The sequence below is a fragment of the Mastacembelus armatus genome, chromosome 3 (assembly GCF_900324485.2).
Source record: "Mastacembelus armatus chromosome 3, fMasArm1.2, whole genome shotgun sequence".
In the NCBI taxonomy this organism is placed as follows: domain Eukaryota; kingdom Metazoa; phylum Chordata; class Actinopteri; order Synbranchiformes; family Mastacembelidae; genus Mastacembelus; species Mastacembelus armatus.
This window is the reverse complement of record NC_046635.1, coordinates 17,614,358-17,639,854: the sequence shown is the minus strand read 5'-3', so window position 1 is coordinate 17,639,854 and position 25,497 is coordinate 17,614,358. Positions and strand designations below refer to the sequence as shown.

Below are 25,497 nucleotides of genomic sequence, written 5' to 3'. Positions count from 1 at the left end.
ATTAATGGAGTCACTGAATTAGAGGAGGTTGCAGGGAGGAGAGAGGAGCAGAGGTGGAGGGAATAAAATAAAGAATGAAAAGGAAGGGAAAGGCCAAAGTATTGTGCATCATAAAAATCACAATTGATGAAAAAGAAGGCACTGTATTTTTGGAAAAATGTAGCACTGTTTCCATGTAGTATGCGTGTAGGTTTGGCAAAAGCGAACAGCTTGCTCTTATCTTTCTGCATGCGATTAAAGTTCTGCTGTACATTAAAAATTAAACAGCCAGATCTGGAACTGATGTCTGTTATTTGACTACCATCAGTCATTGCAGCCTCATAGCCCCACAATCTCTCGTTCTTCCCCCTTTCTGTTTCTCACATAAGCTTTCTGTCTACCTACCTGTTTTCAAGTCTACAGCCATTCCCTGTATCCCCACCCTTTCTTCACCCATTCTCAGTCAAGGCACCGTCTGTGCTTTATGGGTCCCTGCAGGACAGGGATCTTTTATAGGCTGACTGGACTTTAGAAGGCCCTTGTTTAGCAGCATCCTGCCTTAATTAAAAAGCCCTTTTGTGCATTCTGCCTTAACAATGGACAGAGAGAGACAGGAGGGAGGGCATAGTGAGAGGGATAGACAGAGGTAAAGTTGAGCGGGAGAGAAAGAGAGTGGGCAGAGATAGAGGGTAGAGAGATGGAAATGAATATGAAGTGATAGGGACACAGACAGATAAAGAGATCGGTAGACAAAGGGAGGGATGGAGAGATGTGGACAGAGAAAAGATAGCTGTTAATTACAACTGCCATTAAGAAGACCAGTCAGCCTCCTGAGGGAGAAGAAGAAGGGAAAGCAGGAGAAGAGAGAGGGAGAAAGCAGGAGAAGCAGGATAGAGGAAGAGAAAAACAGATGATAAGGAAGAGGGTACAGTAATAGTTGAGTAGAGTAGTAGTAGAGAATAGTAATAGTAATAGTAGAGATGTTTTTTCTTAGCACACTTTTGTTTTGTATGGCTGCTGCTAACTTGTCTGTTTCAATAGAAGCTTGAGTATGACCATGTATGAATACAGTATGTGTGTTTATGTGTGTGTGTGTGTGTGTGTGTGTGTGTGTGTGTGTTGTGGGGCGTATGTGTGAGCATCATGCATGTGTGGGGCTGCCTTTGGGATGATTGAGCAGCAGTCAGGCTGCTTACTGATTACCTTCATGTAGAACAAGCTGCTATTGACTGGAGACTGACAGATGATCATTGGCCATGTGTTTGTGAGGCTCTGTGATACTGTAGATGCCTCACTTCAACTCATTTACACGTGATTTCCCTAATGAAACATACTTTCTATGTATTTAAGTTTCCTACCCTCCTTTATTACTGCTTCCCTCCTTTCTCTTCATTTCTCTTAAAAGAACAATTAAAGTGATGGATTGCATGTAGAGTATATAGAACTTGCTGAGAAAGACAGAAATCCATCATAAAATGTGATAGCGAGGAAATATGACAGCATTAAAACAAATGATTGCCTTAATTTGAGTTTCAAAAAATGAATTTATTCTGTTGAAAACTGTATTACTGTGTTCTGTTTTCTCTAACTTTGCCTTTCATCTTCTCCCTGTCTTCATTTATAAATATTCATAATTTTTACATTTTCTTATAATGCTTTTCTTCCTCTCCTTCTGTTTGTTCCTGTCTCACTCCCTCAGGCTTCTCTGCAGAATGTCCAGTAAGGAGCGCCACCTTGAGTCTAACTGTCCGTCCTCTTATATAAAGACTGAGCCGTCTAGTCCTGCCTCCCTGACTGACAGTCTAAACCATCACTCCCCTGGTGGCTCCAGTGACGCCTCAGGTTCATATTCATCCACAATGAATGGCCATCCCAATGGGCTAGACTCCCCAAGTCTCTATGGCTCCAATGCAGGGCCTCTGGGTCCTGCCAATGGCCCTGGATCAAAGCGCTATGAGGACTGTTCATCAACTATTGGGGAAGACTCACAGATTAAGTGCGAGTACATGCTGAATTCGATGCCCAAGAGGTTGTGTCTGGTCTGTGGAGACATTGCGTCAGGGTACCACTATGGAGTGGCATCCTGTGAGGCCTGTAAAGCCTTTTTTAAACGCACCATCCAAGGTTGGCTTCCATTTTAACTTTTTGTCTGTCTACATGCTTGTCCCTTGCTGAATCTACTGTAGTATCAAATTTTTGTCGTTTTCTCTGTTTGTTTGTTTATCTTTTGCTTCTGTTTACTGTTTTCATCTATCTCACATATTTGTGAAATACTGTAGACATTACAGTGAGATTTGAACTATTTGGTGTTACACTGACTAGATGTGAAGCCTTGAAATGTCAACAACATTTTGAGTTGTTATTTTTTTAAATTGACTTTATCCAGATGCACAAAAGCTTATAAACACATCACAACAAAGTACACATAACATATTTGGCTTTGGGAACAAGCAAAATCAGCTTAAAGGTGAAGATAAAGTGTTCTTTATATTGAACTAAACAGGCTCTTCAAAAAGCCATTTGTTTTGAATGAAATGCACAAACACACAAAATTCACTCACACATCTACATGCACATAAATGTGAGCCACGTTTTGGTCCAGGACATATATAAAAGCCCCAGGGTAGATGTAAACCCAAATTGTTATATGGTACTACAGTCTATTTCTCCTCATCATTGATGCACATACATCATTGATGCCTTGAGATGGTTTTAATGTGATTTGGTGCTATACAAATAAATTGAATTGATAATTCAGTGGTTCCTGTATGCACTTCCAGGCATGTGCCATTTTCACCCTCAAACGTTACCCTTTCTTCTTCAACAGCAATGAGTAATTTTGTTTGCATTCCTGGATTTAACCGCTTAAGCTTCACAGAAAGAGAGTTAGTTATAAGCCTATTGTCTGAAAGATAATGTAGTAGTGTCAGAGGAAATTCAGAGGCCATGTCTGTGGGTCAGTGGTTCAGCTTAAGGCTAGAGGAGAAAAGGGATAAAACAGTGGTCCACATGGTGAAGAGAATACTAGGAATTAAGTACAGTAATCTTGTGCTGGGCTCTTGTTAGGGTTAGGAGCAATCTAGGAGGTTCCTCCAGGAGGTTCACAGGTGTTTTGACTATGCAGATATTGTACATATTCAATTAATGCTTGACCTGCAGTTTGATCAGCAATGTAGCCTATCATTCATTTACCCTTGTAGACACTGTATAGATCAGTCTAACAGCAAACCAATTAGCTATAAAGTAGGCCACGTATTGAGCCATTAGTTCACCAATCCACCCTATCCAACACGAAATCTACCACCCATGTTTTAGATAACGTGGAATATCTTTTACATTTAACGTGTGTTATTTACAAATGTAGCACTTTCACAAAATGTACAACATAATTGATGAATACTTGTGTGTTTTAGTGTTTTAACTGGTTTCCTTCTGCAACAAAAGCAGCTAAAGCACTTTCTAGGCTGTTTGCTCTCAATAAAAAAACAAAGGGTTAGACCTTTGCTAATACCATTTCTATTAGAGAAACAAAACCAACAGTATTTAAATAGTTACTGCAGTGAGGGTTTGAACAAACATTACCACAATGGGTCTACAGTTTAAAAAAAGACTGTCTCTTTTGTGTGTAATTAGTAATATTTATAATTCACATTTACATTTTTAACATGGCCAATAGGCACCATCAGGTCGCAGGACAACCCTTGTGTCAATCTGTCTGCCACTGCAATAACCAAGCTACCAGTCAGCCAGCCATCATTGATCCAGAGTCAGGCTGTCAGTCAGACAGACAGGATTCATCTCTCTGCCATTCCATCCGACCACCTATCTGTCGCTGCTTTCCTTTGCTTTTGATAAGCAGCTTTCCTAGGAAAGCCCCAGAGAAGAGCGGGAGAGGGAGATATGGGGGTGGAATTCTTACATCTACTAGATGATCACCACTACCAGCAGATGACCTGTATGTGTTTATTGTGGGATGAGATCAGGACATGGCGAAATCCTGACAAAGAGATTGGAGAGCACACATACACAGATAAAGGCAGAGAAATGTACACACACAAACACAAATTCACAGAATCGGAATCATGCCAACACACACTCTTGGCCTTGTAATCATTCTGTGTATAAATGCCAATTTTTAATAGTTGACTGATTTCTCATGTCACATTTTGTTTAAATGGCTTCGTAAAGGTTACATGAGTTAAAACATGGTTACAGATAGAACACAATAGCTCAGAAAAAAGTTTATTTGTACTATGACCTTGAATAGATTTAAAGCAATATATTGTCCCACTCTCTCTCTCACTCTCTCATTTTCACTCATTTTGTAATCTTCCCTTCTGCTGTAGTGGACATGTTGATGGAAGGCCTAGGTTAGAGGTTTATAGGTCAAAGCTGGTCACAGGGCTAGTCATAGGACTGTTGTTATTAACGGTTATGATGAAATACTGCAGTTTGGTGAGGCACGACACTGAAAATCACATTATAATTGGATATAGAATGAGCTGAAATGTAAAGAATACCAAAACTCAGACATCCTCCTTTATGTTGTAGTAGTTTAGTTGAGTAAATCCCTCTCATTACATTACAGTTTTGGTCAAAATTAGATTTAAAAATCAAATTTTGCTAAATGTTACTAGCCAAATTACTATTAATTTACACTTGCAATTTTCCATAGTCAAGTGAACACAATTTTATGCGCTAAGATGAATATAATAATATGAGTTTTGTTCAAAAATCTACTGCAAATAAAAAATCCATCTTTTTGGGGTGGGTTGGGGCAGCGACAATATACTACTGTTAATTTTTGTTTGGAAGTAGATTGGTTCCACTGGAACAAATGGGTCATGACATTGTCTTTGGCCACCACACCAGCTAAACTAATCCACCATGTGGGTGTGTGTGGGCTTGAGCTCATCCAAATGTAAATGAGTGCAGGTTCATGTGGAAGTCCATGCGCATACACACGCTTATGCCCAGTTGTGTGTTAGTGTGTGTATCTTGGCTGGAAAGCAGGGCCAGCCTCAGATGGGCAGTGGCAGACATATTGGTATGTTTCAACCCATTAGCCAATAAAACTGCAGGTAATCACCAAAAAACACCTCCAGCTGGACAGGGAGGAGAGCATGGGGTGGGAGGGGAGAGGAAAGGAGGAATGGTTACACTCGTGGATAAACAATAAGTTGAGACAAGAAATGGGTGATAGGAGAAAGAGAAGGGTGGACTGGACACATGGATGTAGGAAGGAATTAGTGATATATGTGGGTGTTGGCATGTGTGTGCATATGTGTGTCATAGCATGGAGGAAGTGGCTCTGGCAGCTGCTGTTTCTGTGGCGTCAGTCCAGCAACACCTGACAACCTGCATCTATCACTCCCTTATTGAGAGAGGGATAAAGGGGAGTGTGGAGGAGGGCAAAGTGTGGGAGAGGGAGGGACAGGGAGGAACAGGACAATGAAAGCAGCAAAAGTGGAGGAGAGCAGGAAAGGAGATGGGAGTAGTGATAGTGAGGTGATAGTGTGGTGCAGTGAAAAAGCAAATTCCTCAATAGTTAAACCATTCTAAGTATACACCTACATATTTGTAAGGTTACATACAAATATGTATAGTTACTGCAATGTGCTAGATTCAGATTCAGAAACCTTGTCACCGTCTGACCTATTTCACTGTCTACAGAGGTCTGCGGTTTCTCTCCTTATAAAAAAGCCCAGCTACCAAGAAAGAAAAGCAAATAGGAGGGAGAGGCTGAAACTGTTGAACTATAACTTCAGGAGAGGCAAAAATGTGCTATGGCACAAAATGGAGAAACAGGGCACAACACACACTAAGATTCATATTACATAGCCTGTACAATGGTGGTCAATTGTCATGCAGCAGGTGGACATACACACATCTCAAAGGAGATTGCTGGGGATTTGGGGCCCTCATATATCCCCCTCACTTATACCAGCACACACATACAAACTCACACATTACACATAACACCCCTCTAGTCTAAGCCTACCCCAGTGCACAAGACAGATATAGAGACGTAAGCGCAGTGCTATTGTATTCTGACATAGACACTTTTTATCTTTCCTTGTGTCATTAGCAGATATATCAGTGTTGCTAGATAACTGTCTGTCTTAACTGCTGAATTAATCTGCTCTTCCATATCATCAACATGTTAAGGTTGGATGTAAGCTAACTAGTCCAATTAGTTGTGTCAATTAGACTCTAAGGGCTCCCCCAGCATTTACATGTTTAGCTCTTCGTTTAACTAACAAGCCCGATTAATGAGAGTCTTGTTACCCATTAAGAAGTGTTTGTGCATTTAGCCTTTTCCCAAGCTAACTCGCCCCTTAATCAGCCCAGTAATGAGAAAACATCCTCTCTACAGCAGCAGTCAATAGTAATCACTGTTTGCTCTGTTTCGGTGGGAAATGCTGAAGTACTGTAGTTTTCAGGTGTGCACACATCTCAACAGTTCATGCTATACCAATGATAATAAACCCTTTTTTGAGCCATTCTTCTGTCATAACTAAATCAAACTGGGTAAAAATAAGCATCAAATTATTTTCAGAGGGTCAACATACAGCAAAGACAAAGGATATGACAATAAAACCCTAAAAAGAGATGGTTAATGGTATCAGAAACAAAATAAAAGAACGATGTTAGTAAATCTTTAATATATAAATAGGAAGTAAGTTACCCATGAGGAAAAATTAAAAGTGGCATTAGCCATGACTACACTTGTTTTTTGTTTTCACTGGCTAGGTCTTATCTTAGCCTCAGCTCTGCAGCAGAGAGTTACCATGACATACTGCTGCTAGCCATACTGCTCAAACTCACATGTACACGAAAGCAGATGTCTGCATCTACTGAGTTTTATTGGTTGCTCTATAACAGGGGTCTCCATCTCCAGTCCTCAAGGTCCACTGTCCTGCTTGTTTACCAACTATCCCTGCCCTTGCAGTTTCTGATTGGCTAAACACACATGATCCAGGTAATCAGCAGTGGGTAGGGCAGGGATAGTTGGAAAACAAGCAGGACAGTGGACCTCGAGGACTGGAATAGGAAATCCCTGCTCTATACTGTACAGAGTCACTATTCGAACAAAGAGCCAACTTCAGTCAATGGTCAAGCTGAAGCTAACTTAGTGTTTATGAATGTATTTGTTTGTCTGTGTATATCTGCAATTATATTTTTTCTCTGTTCTCTCATTTATCTAAATTAAGACATATATCTTAATGTTTTTCTCAATACATCTTCATAAAACAGAATGTATATATTGCTGTCTAACAGGTTGTCTGCCGACCTGTTTGTTGCTGTATATATCTGAAATGAAACCTCTCTTCCTGTCTTCCTCCAACATGTCTACATGCCACAGGCAACATTGAATACAGCTGTCCAGCCACCAATGAATGTGAGATCACCAAGAGAAGACGCAAGTCGTGCCAGGCCTGCCGTTTTATGAAGTGTCTAACTGTGGGCATGCTGAGGGAGGGTAAGGGAAAAGGTCTCTTACTTATGTTTCTCTGTTAGCTGTGGTACATGTAGCATTTAAAACCTTATGTAATATGTTTATTTATCTAATAATATCTAATAACAGTGCATAGTCTTATTCACTTCTAATAATAGACGTGCATAAGACTTTGCAAGTGATCTGCTAGATTGATTAATAGAGCAAAGCAATATTGTTTTAGAGTAATTGCTGCAGATTCTCTTCTTTACAGCACATGGTGATGTAAATGTAAAAGTTGTGGGAACCATGTTAAACCTGTCCATTCTATCTAAATTTACACAGAGGGATGCTATTCGATTTGGGACAGGATATGGGGTTTATGGGAAATGTGGTTAATGTCATAACAATAACATAGATATAGGCCATGTTCACACAAGATATCATACTGAACCATTCATTTAAACAATGCTACATGTATGATTTATAAGAAATTGTTATTGCACCTACATAGAGTTCTGTATAGATACAGTATATTATATTATTATTATATAATAATCTCTACGAGTGCTTTTTTCACTTTCTTTTTTGTCCTAATACAGTATGTGTTCACAGCTTTGTGTTTTCTTTTAACATCACTGTCACTTTCCCCTCCTTTACATTCCTTTAGATTCCTCTCTTCCTTTGCACACTCACTTTTCACCTCCACATACACAGGTTGCATACGGTTTCTGAGGGCATGTGCAAATTCATAAACCCACTTCCACACATTATGTCCCTGGTGTGCTTTACCTAAATAAGATAAAACAAAAATGACTAGATAACTATGAGACAGATCAGCTGTTCAGTGGTGAAGAACAGAGAAAAAAAGAAAAAAAAAACAAACGAGATATTATCTGCCTCTGCGCCACTTTGATTAAATACACTCTCTCATTTTCCCACTAACTCATTGCCTTTGCCTCTTTCTCTCCCTCTTGTCTGCACACCTCTGACCTTTCTACTCCTATAGTACTTGCAGGTATGAAGGAGGGAGAGGAATGGTGCGGGATGGAGAGGAAGCAGAGAAGTGAGAGAAGAAGTGAGAGAGGCAAAGTCAGAGGGGCAGGTGGGAGGAAGCTAGGGGGAGGGAAGGAGAAGAGATTGATTTATAGGAGCAGAGGAGAGGGAGCAGGGGAGGTTGAGAGGCATGGGGAGGATGGTTGAATGGACCAGAAAGTGTGTGAAAGAGAAAAGAGAAGAGGGTCAAGGTTGTAATTGATGGGAGACCTGGCCTACGCCCTTTTTCTTACAGTGGTCAGGGAGCGTGCCTCTGCCGCTGCCTGCCAGCCCTCCCTCCATCCATTCCTCTCCAGTTCTCCCACTCCCACAGTATTATTTTACTGTTTCTGTTGCATCTCTTACACACTTCATCCATCCATTCTCACTGCTCTGCCCATCTGTCAGCACCATGACACTCATTCATACCCTCAGCTTTTCACTACATCTCACATCATTATGGAACAACTTAGCAGTTTGTAGATAACACACCCTGTGAAAACACTTTTAAAGGAAATAAAACAAAAAAATATATATATATCATGACCCATTTGTTCCAATGGAACCAATCTACTCCCATCTTCTGTGCCAGAAATTTATACCTGCCAAACTTTTAGCTTATCTGGAGCTTATCCCTCTCTCAAAAATACTCTTTTTATCATATTTTCAAGCAACAAAATGATGCAAAATGGAATATAATGCTAAAAATCGTTGCACTATGAGCCTCAGACACATACACACTGACACAACATACATAAGTGAATATCTAGGAGCCCAATCACTGCCTCAAACAACTTCACTGCAAAAGCATGCTCTGTTTTTCTCCCTCTATCTGACATGCTCACACATGTACTAACACATTCCCAACAAGCTGCTGTCGTAGCAGTTGTGCTCCCTGTTGGTCTGACGTAGGCAAAACCTGTCTCATCTCCTGTTTTGTCTCATGGATAAGTGTGTAGCCACAAACACACACTTGTATTATTGGCAGCTCCAGCAGTCTCACAGTTCACACAGCTCACACTGTATCCTCCTACTCGACACAGAAACCACAACACCCCTGTCCATGAACTCCAAAGCTACTTTTTCAAGATAATCGTTTTTTTATTGGTTATTTTGTTTTGCGGTGACTGATGAGAAGTCTTGGAAAGGCTGGTGTAGAAGGATGTAGCTGAGGGTTATGTGTTTGCATGTTTTTGCTACTGCTTCCCTGCTCCACACATCTACTGCATATACACATACACACTATGTACAATTTATATATATATATATATATATCAACCTGACAAACCACAGCCACCATGGGGTCCCTCTCTACATGTACATATGAATAATGGTCATTTGGAAAATTGATGTGTCTAATTTCTTATATTTTCTATTCTCACTCTTTGTGAACCTATGTGGAATTTGAAAAAGATCAACAACTATATAAAAGAGCTAAACATATTTCTTCATCTTTGCTGTATTCCACTAAATCTATTAGTCTATAATATATAATAAATTGTAATAAAAAACTGAATGCATGCATCCCATGGACATATTAAATATGTAACACAACTCATACTGATAATATTTCCTCAGTGTTACTGAAGAGGACTAGAAGATCTATTATTTACTAGTTTTTAACTCATCATATATTTGTTTCTTTCAAAATATTCTCAACCTTGCATGGATTGCTTTAATTTGATCAATTTCTTCTTTAAAGAAAATTATGTCTTATCAGCAAAGAAAGTATGTTTCTTAAGAGGTGTATTTTTCAACAATCTTTGGGTACCAAGTGCATGTGTAATTGTTTCACTGGACTAACAATCCTTGCCACACAAAATATTTAGGAACATTGCTTATTGCGTTTCATGCTACCCTTCTGAGTGTAAGCATCACTGCAAGAGAAATGCATAGATTATAATGGTAAGTGGTCAGATCAGTTAGCGTCAGAACTAACTGTGGTTGTCAGGGGCTAGCTCACAGGAGAAAGGTGAAGATAAAGTGGCAAGAGTGAAAAGGGAGTGGGGTGGAGGACACAGAGTACAGAGTGAGTGAGTGTGTGTGTGTGTGTGTGTGTGTGTTTGGATGCTGTAGTTTACCCCTTAGGGCAAGATCTGCCTCAAATTAGCTTTGTCGCTCTGGGAGACAGAGAGGGTGAGATGAAGAGCAAGTGAGGCAGCAAGAAGTGAGTGTGTGTGTGTGTGTATGTGAGCGTGATGGTGAGAGAGAGAAGATCAAGAGACCAGAGGGTCAGTAAACCAACTCAAAGTGGAGCTGTTTCTTTACATGTTGTTTTAAATGCCTGATTTAGGGAATACACACATGCATCTTGTCTAAAATTGTGTGGAATAATAGATTTTCTCACACACTACTGAGAGGAGGAGAAAAAGAGAGGAAACAAACAGAGGGTAAACTGCAAAAACGAACGAACACGAGGCACCCACCCACCAATATGTGGCAACTAATTTCTGGAGCAATGCAATTAAAAGGCCTGACTATATTATGAGAACTTCCCCTCTGGCAATGGCTGTCTGTCCATTTTTAATGAGGTCATAATGATGCGTCAGCTGAAGACTGAAAGGTTACAGGGGCGGAGCTTAAATCTTCCTAGAGAGAGTGGAGGGGGGAGTGAGAACAAGTATAATTGCAGGTAAGAAATGTATAAAAGTAAAACAAGCCAAGGCTTGGTGTGATTTTTATTAGATTTTCTATTTACCAAGTTAAAACAAAAACTGTAAACAAGCAAAGTGTAATAACAATGTAGCTGTCACTGTTATTTTCATTTATACACAATTGGCCAGGCAAGATATATTAACATCAGCAGTAAAGACTGGAATTGTCATGAACAGAATACAAAACACAGATCAGACATTTGAACATGAAAGGCTTTGGCAGAGGCACACCACCCAGCAGCCAGAAATATTCAGCATACATGCATACTGTGCATATGGTCATATTGACAGATTTGCTCTCCTACAACATAGCAGCTTTGATGACGGTGTGTCTGATGAATTATGGTTAAACAGACTGTGTTTGGATACAAAACCAGAGCTTTCATAAACAGCCAGTTGATTTCAGATGGTCGTCTAGTAGAGTAAGAAGTCCAAGGACAGCAAATATAAACCTTGGCTCACTGCCCCACACATGCACGCACACACAAACTGCTTGTGCCAGCTTTAGCTGTGCTCTCCATGGCATCTAAGACCTAATGGGTGAGATCGGGTGGAAGGCCCCAGCCTGTGTATGTGTGTCAGTGCTTATGTGTATGTAAATGTGTTTGGCATGCTGGTGGTGTGTGTCACAACTCTCCTCATAGCAATCCTGAATGCTGCTATATAACCTCATATACAGTGACACACTCTTGAATAAAAAGATTTTTAAAAAGATTAAATAACATGGAATACAGTTTTGAGGGACAACAAATAATAGTTAAATGATTAATAAAGGAGGAAACACAAGAAGAATGGAAGGATGACTGTAGAAGAAAAGTGAGAAATGGGGATAGGGGATGTGAAGCGAGGAGAGGATGGGGAAACAGAGGAGGGGAGCGCCAGACAACTGGTGGCGTCTGGTGTTCCTCCATGGGATTCTTGTAGCTAAATCTGGCCCTGTAGCATCTGTCCTGAGTTAGTGTGTGAGAGTGCTTGTGTGCATCTAGTTGCAGCCCAGCTAGAAAGGAGTGATAATGGAAATACTGCGATGAGAGATCTGCCTAAGTGGTCTGCTGTTTTTCACATACGCTTTCTATCTGTCTAGAGAAGGGATAAGAGGATTGGAGTGGAAGAAACTGGATGCAGACAAATTTAAGTGCCATAGATGAGAAGGGAAAATGGCTAAAGTGATCAGATGGATTGAGGTTGTATGCTTCTATGTCTGCTCTAATTAAGCTGTCAAGGAACTGTCATTTATTTGACAGAGGACTTGTAAATATAGTTGTTGTTTTCAGCTGTATTTATCTGCTCACAATGGCAATGCTGTCATCAAACTCTCAAATTCTGCAGAAAACATGCCAGAAATGTGATAAGAGCTCTGTATTGCTGTTTAGTTAATAACATCTCTGCACAAATACATTTTTAACTACATTGTTGAAATACCTTCATCTCAGAAATGTTGGGTGTATGGTAGTTAGTTAAATGTATCAATATATTGCATGAGGATGACTATAAAAGAAAAAAGGCCATTAATGTAGAAAAGGAAACATTTTTAGAGACCTCACACATTCTCCCACACATGCTCACATTCAGAAAAACACACACACCAATTCACACACCAGTGACAGCCACCTGCCCGCTGCCTCAGGCAGTGCTGTTCTGATCTGTTCTGGTCTAAACAAACATCACCACATGACACTACACACTCTGAACCTCCCTCATGCTCTCTTCATATTTCTTTCTCACTACAGTATACATTTTTTTGTGTATTTCTTTTATTTAAGCATAAATGTTTACCAATATAAAGCATCAAGAATCTTTTTTTTCACAATCTTCCAACCACTTTTTCAGTTTTTTTTCTTTAGCTTTATTGGCAATAAATACTTTATAACCTATGTTTCTTTTTCTCTCTCACTTGTTTCTTAGTCTTTTTTACATGCAGTACAGTAGATACACACACATTCACACATTTGATGTAAATGTGTCTGCTTTCTTACCCAATTTATACACCCATCAGTTCTTAAACCCACATAGGAAATCCTTTCATGTTATTACATTGACACTTAAGTTAAACACACACACTGATCCACACAGAGAAACATAAGGTGATAACCTGGGGGAAGAGAGACTTCAACCCTGTTACAACTTCAATTATCATAAAACCACCCCTTTTGCTTCTTTTTCCTCCCTCTCAGCCCCAAATGTTTCCTTCTGCTGCTTTTTTTCCTCTTTGCTGTGATCAGATTTTGTCTTCTTCTTTCCACTCTAACCCACAAACCTCACCTGCTTTCATTCTCTCATTCTCTTATCATGTCATTGACCATCTGAAATCAATCCATTCCTCTTTTCCTCTCTCTGTTCCCATGCTTGCTGGGTCTCTCTTCAAAACCACTTAGGTGTCACAGGCATTTCACTCGCAATCTTTCAACTGTTCAAGAAGTCACACACACACATACACATGCGCGCATGCACACACACAAATATATACGCTGACACAGTAACACCAGTGCAGTGTAAAATCTATGCTGATGTGATCAGTGTAGATCATGTTATTGACATACAGCAATATTCCCACAATAGAAATGATTCGCGTTCATCACTGTCATATCGTGTGTGTGTGTGTGTGTGTGTGTGTGTGTTTTTGAGAGAGAGAGAGAGAGACAGAGAGAGGAGTCAGAATTTCATACTTTGTTGTTTTTTTTACAAAAATATTCAGGCCCTTTACATAGTTGGTAGAAGCTACTTTGAAAGCAGTTATGGTTTTGAGTCTTTTTGAGGAAGTCTCTTCAAGTTTCACTATAGTTTTGGAGTTCTGCCCTAAGAGTTCAATTCCTGTCTCATCAGAGCAGAGAATCTTTTCCTCGTACTCTCGTAGTCACTTCAATGGATGAATTGTGGGACCTTATTTACACAGACATGTCTTTCTAAACTTTGTCCCATTAGTTCAATTTGCCACAGTTGCACTCATTAAGTCCTATACACTTGTCAGTGATAATTAAACAGGATGCACCTGACCACAGTTTGGAATGCCACTGCAAACAGTCTTAATATTTAAAAAAGAGATATTCATTTCTTTGAAATATCTCAAAAGCATATGTTTGCTTTGTCATGTTTTGCTGAACATGGATTGATGGTCATTTAGTTAGGTCACTGAATACAGTTTATAAAACAATCTATGTAGTAGGAGAAATAAGTTTGTTCTGTTTCTGTGTGCATTTGTAGAAGTAGTAGAATGAGTGAGTGCATGCTGTTAGTTGATATAATGACTGAAGCATTTAATTAAGATATGTAGTTTCTTTGGAGTTCAACTTCTCTTCTTTCATAGATTTTGCTGTTTCTCTCATTATTCTATCCATACCTCATTATCTTTTGTTGGCCCTCACTTCATCCCTCCTTTATCTGTCATTTCATGTTTTTCTCATTCTCCTTTGTTCTTTTGTTTATTAGCCAATTCATTATTTTCTCACATTCTTCTCCATATCAGAACCTATGCACATAGATGTTCTATATTTCACCTTTCTTTTACCATAATCTTCCAATAAACATCTTTTTTTATGTAAGATTTCTTTCTTTTCTGTTGCTTTATTATTTTGTTTCATACACCTTAAGTTCTGTTCAGCTGTTGCCTATTCTTTTCTTTTTTACCTTAATTTTTGTCTGACTTTTACATCTTTTCTCTTTTCTGTCCTCTCCTTTTCCCTTTTCTCCTATCCTAATTCCTTCTCTCCTCTCCCCTCTTGCTCATTCTTTATGATTTGAAGGCTCATTTGTTAAGCAGAGGTAGAGCACCCTCACTCTCCCCTTAGCCTCTCCCTGTCTCTTTTTTGTGGGCTTTGGAAATATAATTTTCAATTTTTAATTTGATTCATTTATATTTGATCATTAATCAGTACTGAGTGAGAGTTAATTTGGTGGAAAATAGATGAGGTAGTTAGAAAGGGCTCTTTATGAAGTGAGCTTAGCACAGCACTTGGTCTTTTAGGTAGCCTATAGGAAAAAGAGACAAAGAAAAATTGAGTCTCTATGTAAGAGTTGGTGTGTCATAGAGAAAAGGCCACCATTTAAGAGATTGTGTATGGTGTGTTCGTGCATGCGTGCATGTGTATGTGTGTGTGCATGTGTGTGTGTGTTTGAAAGGAGTTCTGTGTATATTTGTTTTGTGCACGACAGAGACACAAAATAAAATAATTATTGTTATATACAGCCTGCTTCTTTATGTGTTAAATGGTTTAACATCCATCAACCATTCAACATACCCATTTAAACAAGCAAACAACAACTGTAAGAAACTGTTTCTGAGAAGACTGACATCTTCTCCCAGACCCTAATGTTTTTTTCCATTGAAAATCAGTTTATTTACTTCATGGCATATACGTAGGCACAAATCAGGAAGGGTATCAGGTAGCTGCCACAGGAAATGTAGAATGAATCATGTCTACATGTGGAGTATTTGCTGAGAAAAATAAGACTGATTACAGCATCAAGAATTCAAAGAACTTTAATTGACATTGTTTAGGTTCAAATAGTTGAAGGAAACAAATTGATACAAAGTAACATGGAAAACTTTAATCACTGTACAAAAAGTCAGATTAATATTTGAAGATAAAAGGACTAACAGAGACACTTCATGGCTGGTGGCAAGGCTGGTGGTACTTCTGATAAAATTAATGGTACCATAAGAGGACTTATTACAAAGTATATAGACATAAGAAACAGAAAAGGTTCTCCAAAATTGCTTTTTGACTCAAACTGTTTGTTTCATTGTCTTTTTTTATCATGCTTCCCAATCAACCTCTACTTTACCCTTGCATCTTCAGTCCTTTTCTAACTCTGTTTCTACTTTTTTGTGGTCTCCATCTCCTCTCTTGACCAATCATGACCCGGGTAGCAACTGAAGTAAGCTGCTTGTTGGAGCTTAACCAACCACAACATGGGTGTGTGTGTTAAAGAAACATCAACAGTGTGTGAATGTGACAGAGAAAGAGGAGTGTGGATGTGTAAGTGGGTTTTTACCCCCTGGTGTTAAGAGTTTTTTGGCCGTTTGCTGACACTTGCCCCCCCACTGTACCTGGACCGTCAGCCCTTCTGTCTACCTGTCTTCATCTCAGGCACACACACACACACACACACATACACAGATTCATGTCATGTTCAGTTCACTGCTTTGACTGCAGCCTAAGCTAGTTAGAGGTAATAGTAAATGTCCATAGAAAACATTTATACTCACATCGCTGCAAGATTTGTTGAATAAAAGCATTCACTAAAATCTACACATGTACAAATAAAACAAGGAAATTACACATGGCAACAACTGCACAAACACTCTCTGTGACATTGTTTTTTCCTGCCAATAAAAAGTCTTGGACATGGTCAGCATATTTTTCAGAGGGTTTAAATCTGTGTGCACAAATCTTTCTCTTTCTCTCTCACTCTCTTTGCACTCCTCTCAGTCTTTTTGTCTCTTTACTGTTTTAAATGGATTTTTTTGTCAGAAAACATTTCAGATTAGTGCTGCAGTTGGAGTATAAGACTATATAGTCACATTATTATACTGTTTTGGTGTCATATGTAGTTCATATCTGACTTATTTTCAGTAACTGAGCTAAGTGTCAAAAATTATTAAAAAATAACACCTTGCTTTGCTCTAATATTGACTTATACTGAGTTATTGGTATACCAGCCAAATTGTATCCTTTTTCAATTACATTAGCTTTAAATCTTAAATATTAGAAAACATACAATCCAGGAATCAGAATAACCCTCCTCTTACTCAAAATAATGTGATCAATATTAGTATTTTTTTTCCATTGGCTGCCTCTTGACAACAATGTAGGTGTGGTTCCGATGTTTGTTGAGTCCTAGTGACTTTTACTGTTCGTGTTAATGTCCCATTTTTTCTGGTATTTATGTCAATGAAACTACTGAAGCTGCTTCCAGAAATGTAGAATGAATCCTGTTCTGCATATGAATAAGACTGATCCCAGTATCAGCAATTCAAAGAACTTTAATTAACATCATTTAGGTTCAAATAGTTGACAAATTAACACCAAGTAACATGGAAAATTTTACTCATTGTACAAAAAGCCAGATTAATAATTTCAATTTATTTTATTTGTATAGTATAAATCACAATACAATCACCTCAAGGCACTGTACAAAAAAAAAAAAAAAACAAAACAAAATCAAAACCCCACAAATCCCTTATGTGCAAGCACTTGGCAACAGTGGAGAGGAAAAACTCCCTTTAACAGAAGAAACCTCCAGCAGAACCAGGCTCAGTTTGGGTGGCCACCCGCCTCAAAGGGTTGGGGTGAGTGGATAGAGGAGAGAGAAAAGAACAGCAACAATAAACAACTAATAAACACTGTGCAGGTTGGTGGGGCCAGTAACTGCACATCAGCAATATACAGCTCCAGGGCCAGGGACACCTGCAGAAGGTACAGAGAGAGAGAGGGAGAGAAGCAAACTATGGGAGAGAGAAGGCACAAAGTTAGTGACATTCAATAGTGGAATATACATGTGAGGGAGAGGAGAAGAGAAGAGAATAGAACAGCAAGGAATGGTTCAGGGTCACCCGAACCAGCCCTAACTATAAGCTTTGTCAAAAAGGAAAGTTTGAAGTCTAACCTTAAAAGTAGAGAGGGTGTCTGCCTCCTGAACCCAGACAGGGAGCTGGTTCCACAGGAGAGGAGCTTGATAGCTAAAGGCTCTGCCTCCCATGCTACTTTTGGAAATAATACCTTAAGATAAAAGGAGGAAGCGAGACACTTCACCTTGCTGCCACACTGCAAAAGCCATTTTACATCTCTTCCACAAATGAGTCAGCTTACTTCTAAATACTATACACAAAAATAGCTTATGGTTCATTTTCAAACATTTGACAGTCCTCTCCTCTCCTCGTCCAGGGCACATGACACCTCTGTCTTCCTTATCCATCTTTAAGTGGTAACCACGGTAACATCCAGGCCCCTGAGAGATAGGCCTAATTAAATTAGGACTCCTTTGTGTCAATTAATTAACGAGACAGAGAGAGAGGGAGCAATAAAGTGACAGAGATTGGGCAAGAGACAGGAAAGTAAGAGAAACCTTTTTTCTCAGATGGTGTCTCCATAAATTTGTCTTGTAGAATAAAAGAGGCAAGTAAGTTTAGCAAGCATGAGAATAACATAAAGTGACTGCATGTAAAGCAGATGCAGACATACATGCATGTATGAACTGCTATTCACACTAATATATCATCCACCATGTTTCATCTCTTTCCACTCATTTCTGGTCTCTGTTTTCATCATTGAAATGTATTTATTTTGTCTTGTTAAGTAGCCAAAAAGGTCAAAGTCTTTCTGTGTACTCATGTGTCATGTACAGTGTGTTGACACCTAATTCTTTTCCCTGTTATTTATCTTAGGTGTTCGTCTAGACAGGGTTCGCGGTGGGAGACAGAAGTATAAACGCCGGATAGATGCGGACAACAGTCCATACCTGAATCCACAGCTGGCCCTGCCCCCCAAGAAGCCATGTAAGAGCACACACACAAACAAAATGACTGTTAACAGCATGTGTTATAGTCTTTCTCTGTTTGAGTGACTCTCAAGGACAGGCATAGTGTCCTCATTGCACTGTAAGAAACGGTCAAAAGTGCTACATTTGTGTGAACAGGGTCTGACTTTTGCAGAGGAAATGACAAAGAACATACAATGGACAGCACAGAGAAAACAGGATTCCTCTCTAGAAATAAAGAGACAATTTTCAAATTCACACATACTGAATTACTGTGTGTAGGCAGGGGTTTAGAAACCAGAAGTACAAAGAGCTACATTACCCTCCGTTTCTGCCCTAATGGACACAGTTGGACAGTAAAAACATTTAAACACACTTAGAGATACACACACACACACACACATACACATAAATAGACACAGGGTAGTGAGAAGCCCATCTGTTTGGGACCAAGTTTATCTCTGCGCCTCTACTGCTAACAGTTTGGGGTCATAACATTTTATATGTGTAATATTTCACTATAAAGGTATTCATTCACTTCTGGCTGGATTGGCTGTCTTTCTTTAAAGAATAAAACAATTGCCAAAACCTGATGATTGAAAAATTAACAAGGGTGAGTGACTGAGAGGGACACAGACAGGTGGAGAGAGAGAGGGGGAGACTGGACCTAAATTAGAAGGTTTCTAAGAGAGAGAGAGAGAGAGAGAGAAAGAAGAGAGGAGCAGGGGGGATCAACCAGAACCCTAATCCGGATTAAATCCAATCTGGCAACCATATCAAAACGAGAGTTAGCTCTCTAGCTAACTGTCTGCTTACACACATATATCACACACACACATGTGCGGCAGATTGAGCAGTGTTTAGCAGCTTGGTCCCTAAAGTCCATTTTGTTTAAAGCTGGACCATATTCTGCTTTAGTCCAATATGCTCAATGGCTACTCAACATCTTACCAGGACTTCTAATCACTAAAATTATAGGATAATGTGACTCACTGTATGTGAGTCTGTTGCCTACCCAGAGCCTATATGTGCACTCCTGCTAACTGAATATGTTTACAAATGGGGATATTATTAGTTTTATTAAGCATTTGTCACATCTGAAGGAGAGTTTGACCATGAGTCATTTACTAGACCACTCCAAAGAGTTATTCAGGCTTTAATGCCTGCTTTAAATGTTGTCCTTGTCTCTAACAAAAAATACACTTTAAAACAAAAATATAGGGCTGATATAGACTTCCTACATCTCTTTTTTTCCTTCTCTCTCTCTAACGCAGTCAATACACACACAAAATCTTTCTGTTCCTCTGTCTCTCTCAGATACACGCAACATTGCCTATCTATCTGCAGCCCAATCCTGAGCCTCAGTGTCCTCATTGATTCTGTGAGAACAGAACAATAGCCCAGGGTTTGGAAATGGGTTTCCATTGATTCTAATTAGGGAAACATTAAATAAGATTTACCCACAGATACTGCAGTGTGACTAGGATTGGTTGGGCTCAAACAACCCTGGAGCTGGAGCTGCAGGGAAGGGGATGGAAACAATATATATATAGGTACAAATGTGGTGTGTGTGTGTGTGTGTGTGTGTGTGTGCGTGTGTCCAATAGAATTGGGGTTGCTGAGTGTTAGATCAATACACAACTCATCCCCCCAACTCTCTTTCACTCTCTCTTGCTGTTTATCTCTATCTAGCTGTCGCTCTTTCTACTCTCCCTGTCTGTCTTTTACAATCTGTCCATGGCTCTATTTCTACCTGTCTGTCTTCTCCAATTTTTTCCTTGCTTATCTCTCTCTCTCTCTCTCCCTCTCTCTCTCTCATTCACTCACTCTCTTTTTCTCTATCCCCTGCTCCTCTTTGCTCCTCTATCCTCTGTTATTATTCCCATGCTTGATTAGTCAGTGGATTAATTTGGAAGCAGGGTATCAGTCTGTTACTAATGGGCCATAGAGATCTCATCACCACATGTCACTGTTAACAGCTGAGCTGTTTGGAGTTCAGTATTATCTTTCCCTTCTGAATGTATCAGCGAAGCTTCTTAAGGTTCTGATACAAAAGACAGCATTTTGGGCAATCTGAATCACCAGCACTAATCACTCTTAATCACACCTTGGAGCATCTCCAAATCTGGAATTTTTTTCAATCATTTTTTGGATCTTTTGTCAAGTGCATCCTCATGTTTAGCCCTGCCAAGCAACTTAAATCAAATCAAATTATCTCATGCTTGATTACTGAAAAATCCAAAGGACATTAAAAGACCCTGCACTAAAGAATCTTAGATCCTGTCCCTATTGCATATTTCTATTAAATGGCATTAAAATTGTACATCAACAATGCACTCCAAAAAACTCTATTACTATCTATAAAATTGACTTTCCAGGTAATATCATTTTGAATAATGATGAATAACCCATGGGACCATTTGTCCTTAGTAGTCTTTAGGTGTGCTTTACACAGTACTGGACTGTAAGTCTCCTGATTCTATTCATTCTAAATGGTAGAAAGCTTGTTTTCAGTGCAGTCAAAAATAATTTGTGTTTTCAAACAAAAGCTACTACTGTGTTTTTTTTTATTATGCCAAAAAACAACAGATGAAGCAAAACCACTATGGTAACCTTATCTCTTTAACTCATACATTTTTTTTTTACTTTTTTTGTAAAGATTAAAAGGTACCTTTTGGTTGTACACAAAATCAGGTGGCATATGGGCAGGGGTTTACACTAGTTAGTTGTTTCTTCAAGTTTGTGTTTATTGAGTATTGTCATTTACTGATATTATATATAACATCTAACAGTATGACTGGTGTGCTAAATAACTCAGTGAGATGGAGGGTGTGCTTTTTTATGCAATGTATCTGTTTCTTTCCTTTAGCCTATGTCAGCTGCTCTTTGCTGAGACAAAAAAGCCTCTAGAGATTTGTATTAGTTTCCAGGCCATATTGTCAGGGATTTTGCATATGACTTTTCACATTTTCTCACCGGATTGGTATGGACCAGCTTGTAGCCAAATATGGCAAAAATTCACCATCTCTCTGTCTCTGTGTCTTTCTCCTTGTCTGGTGGTCATGTCAGTTGCCTTTGGCTGCCTTGCAGATAACAAAATCGTCTCTCACCTGCTGGTGGCCGAGCCAGAGAAGATTTATGCCATGCCTGATCCAACAGTACCAGACAGCGACATCAAGGCCCTGACTACACTTTGTGACCTGGCAGACAGAGAGCTGGTGGTGAACATTGGCTGGGCCAAACATATCCCAGGTAGTAAAAAGCACTGAACTATGACCACACATATGTACAGTTTCTACATACCTGATTCCTTTTTTCTCAATTCCAGAGTAAAAAAGATTTTTGTTCATACACACAACCACACACACATACAATACAGATACAAAGGTATACTGTTCATGTTGTGTGTGGCAGAGTGTATAAGGTTAAAATCGGACTCTCCAGATACAGTTCAGGTGCACACAAATGCACTTGATGCTAAGGTGTGACCTTTCACCCGAATCCTTGCACTCAGACAGATTGAACTATTGACTCCAACTAACCAATCAAATACCTTCACTGGCAATACACACACAGAAATTCTGACCTTTTGACCCAAACAATCTGATCCCCTTATGTTTGTCATGTGGGTGTTTGGGTTTGTGTGTGTGTGTGTGGCTTGTCAAATGCAGTAAGCACTCACAGCCCTGTACCAGTAGCTTTGAAATGTAATGTAATGTAAATCACATAGAAAAAGTTGTAAACGAGGATAAACCAGTTTAAATAAAGTGAAATGTCTGTTTTAGTCTGCAGCGCGTCTGTGTCCCTTTACAAGTCTTCACTAAAAAGAATCCGATCTAATCTTCTTAAACTAACTACTTTCTCTTACTTTGTTCAAAATTGAATCTGGAAACAATCTAAGAATAATACATTATTGTATTAAAACAGAAAATATAACAAATTATTTTGAGTGCATGCAGCTGTGGAAGAATAAAGAAGAAGATAGGAACAAGCCATAAGGGAGGAGGAGCTGAAAGGTATATTCTATAAGGTTTTGGTCTTAGTGATGGGCCCGCTGTGACAGCAGAGAGGAGGGAAGAGCGGTTTCTTAGATTAACACAGATTAGCACAAAGATTAGTCCCATTGTCAACTGGCAAATATGGTTATAGAATAGAATAGAATAGAATAGAATTACTGCTCGGGTTGTAAACTTAGAGGTTGAAAACCCAGATTAAAGAGAGACTCAGTTTTGCTCTATAAATCTATATATCTATTGGAAATGCTGTTTCTATTATTTGTAATATAGCAATAAATGTGAAAATAACAGAAAGACATAGAGGGATGAAGAGAGCAAGGGACAGAGAGATGACAATGTGCGTTGCTTCTTGTTAGTGTATTGATCTGCAGTACATGCTGCTGTATGGACAATAATCAGACATATATTGATCCATAGACCAAATATAGCTCTTTGAATATGTTTTTTTTCCTCCTTCAAAACAATATATACCATCATTCCAATACCTAATATCTAATTTCTTCTAATCATTCTACTTTCTTTTTTAATCCCTTACCATTCTCCCCTGCTCGAACTCGTTATCTCTGAGATGCACCTACCATATAAAATATACATACACAATCTCACAGACGTGTGCAAATATACACATACAACAATATTTAATGTATTGTTTTGCATTCATCCACCTTTTTTTTTGACCACTACTTTTACAAGCGAGTAGACTGAGTTATCCATGTTATTTTCTGGGCTGAGTGGTTGCGTTTTGTGTGTGTGTTTGTGAGTGTGTTCGTGCACGTGTGTGCATTTTTTGTGTGGAGGGAGTGAAGCACAACAATTGCTTGGCGGAGGAGAGAAGATGGCGTGATTAGATGAACGAGAAAGGCAATCCACTGTTCACAGAGAAAGATAGAACTCTTCATCTTCCAAGTATGTGTGTGTGTGTATGATGTGAACACCTTATGAAATCCTCACTGTTTACAGCACTGAACGCTGATCTAATACTTACACATAAACACACACATACACACCTAGACATACACGCACAAAGTGATCTACTGTTCACTCAGGGTGGAAAGGATTGTCAGAAAGAAAAACGCCTCCTCAACATCCTTTATCAGCCTCTTACACAAACACACACTCACACACACACTTACATGCACACACACAAACTCACAAAAAGCAAACAATAAAGAGTCTACAATGACTTTAGTCTTGAATAGAATTGAGTAGAATAGACCTGTTTAACCTTTTTGCAGCCGTGTTGTTTCACATCTTGACAAATGTGTCTGTTACTATGTGCAGGCTGCACATGTGAACACACATGCATGTCTTTGCTCACCATGGTACAGTAATTTTTTTAATCAAATTGATAGAGAGAGACAGAGAAAAAAGACAGAGGCAGAGAGAGGAGAGGTGAAGCCAATTTATGCTTCATGATATGGCTGCGCAGAGCTGCATACATGCACGCCCATACACGCACACTCAGGCTGCTAACAGTGGTAACAACGTGTCAAGGCAAGCACCAGGCAGCTAATTTGAAGTCATTAGATGTCTGCCGTACTGGCAACAATTTGTTACGCTCACACACGCACAAACACCCACACAGAGAAACACATCACATACACACACTGAGTTAAGAGCCGTCTGCGGATAGCGAGGAGGCTAAATTGTAAACTAATTTAAACATCACTCAGCGTTAGAGAGGCTGCCTGCAAGACAGGCCCCCGGATAACAAGGCTACGGTACGTGTGTGTGTCTGTGTGTGTATGTCTGTGCATGTCTGTGTGTATGTGTTGCTAGTCATGTTTGACACACGGTCAGCCAACCTTAGAGACTTCTGACAACACACACACACATATCTCTTTGATTGGTTCTTTTATTCTAAACCTCGGTGTTTGTATGTCTGTGTGCGCGCTCATTTCCATACTGATATGGCCTATATGCAAACATTTGATATGTCATTAGGAGGGGAAAATGAGGTTTCAGACACAGTGTGTGTCTTTTGTTATCCCAGAAGAAATGGGACATGCACATGCACCTCATATATACATGTGTGTTTGAAAGAGATGAAGTAGATTGAAACACTTAATAATATAATATAATATATATAATAACATACATAATATACGTAAAAATTAGCAGCCTTTTTGCTGGTGTAAACTGTGGGTAGCAAAAATGAGTGAACATAAGTGTACATATCCATATGATCAATAAACCATAATGTTCAGGAAACTTTAAGTATGTGGAAATATCATAGGAGTTATTATGCAGAGGATGTGAAAGGCGTTAGCATCCAATAATACAGATTAGTGAGAAAAAGATCTCATTTTAATAGCTCTCAAAGAGACAACTCGTTGCATATTAGGGATGTCATAGTCAAGTGTGTGTGTGTGTTTGAAGGAGGAGCAGACAGGTGAGAGGAAGAGGAGAACGGCAAATATTTTTAAACAGAAGCAAATGAGAGTGAATTAAAAGTAAGAAAGGCTATTCATATGAGCCATTTATCTGTGTATAGAATTAGTCTTTTCATCCTCTTTCCTCTTCTCTTACTTGCTCATCCTCTCTTTGTCTTTCCATCTCTCAATCCCTCTCTCTCTCCTCCATAATAACTAAAAGACCACTGGGTAGTCATGCTAGCAGCGCTTATCTAGACTTACAGTTACAAAAATGAAAGACAGGCGAGCATTTGACGAAAGAGCAGGGAATGAACAAATGAATGAATCAACAAACGAGAGCCAGAACCTATAAAAGTCTATTTTACTAGAACCAGGGCATTGCCATTAGTGCTTTTTCTTGCTCCCTCCACCCAGTCTTTCTTTATTCAAGAAAGAAATTGCTCTTGGGCCACCCCCACTTCCTCTCCACTATTCTCTTGCTTCCCTATCTCCTCTTAGTTGCTGTTTCTTTTCTTATAGTCTTT

General features: G+C 39.2%; 1 protein-coding gene across 5 annotated transcripts in view; it reads left to right on the top strand.

The window, feature by feature from the left end:
• The first annotated feature begins 1,678 nt into the window (after positions 1–1,678).
• Positions 1,679–25,497, top strand: part of esrrga (estrogen-related receptor gamma a) — a 46,916-nt gene continuing 23,097 nt past the window's right edge. The window contains exons 1-4 of one of the 5 annotated variants that reach the window (XM_026293802.1): positions 1,679–2,103; positions 7,346–7,474; positions 18,491–18,601; positions 21,652–21,834. In XM_026293802.1, coding sequence (XP_026149587.1) covers positions 1,692–2,103; positions 7,346–7,474; positions 18,491–18,601; positions 21,652–21,834 — 835 coding nt within the window. In that variant the 5' untranslated portion in view covers positions 1,679–1,691. The remainder of the gene's footprint in view (positions 2,104–7,345; positions 7,475–18,490; positions 18,602–21,651; positions 21,835–25,497) is intronic. The other 4 variants (XM_026293806.1, XM_026293805.1, XM_026293804.1 and 1 more) reach the window with 4 other exon arrangements.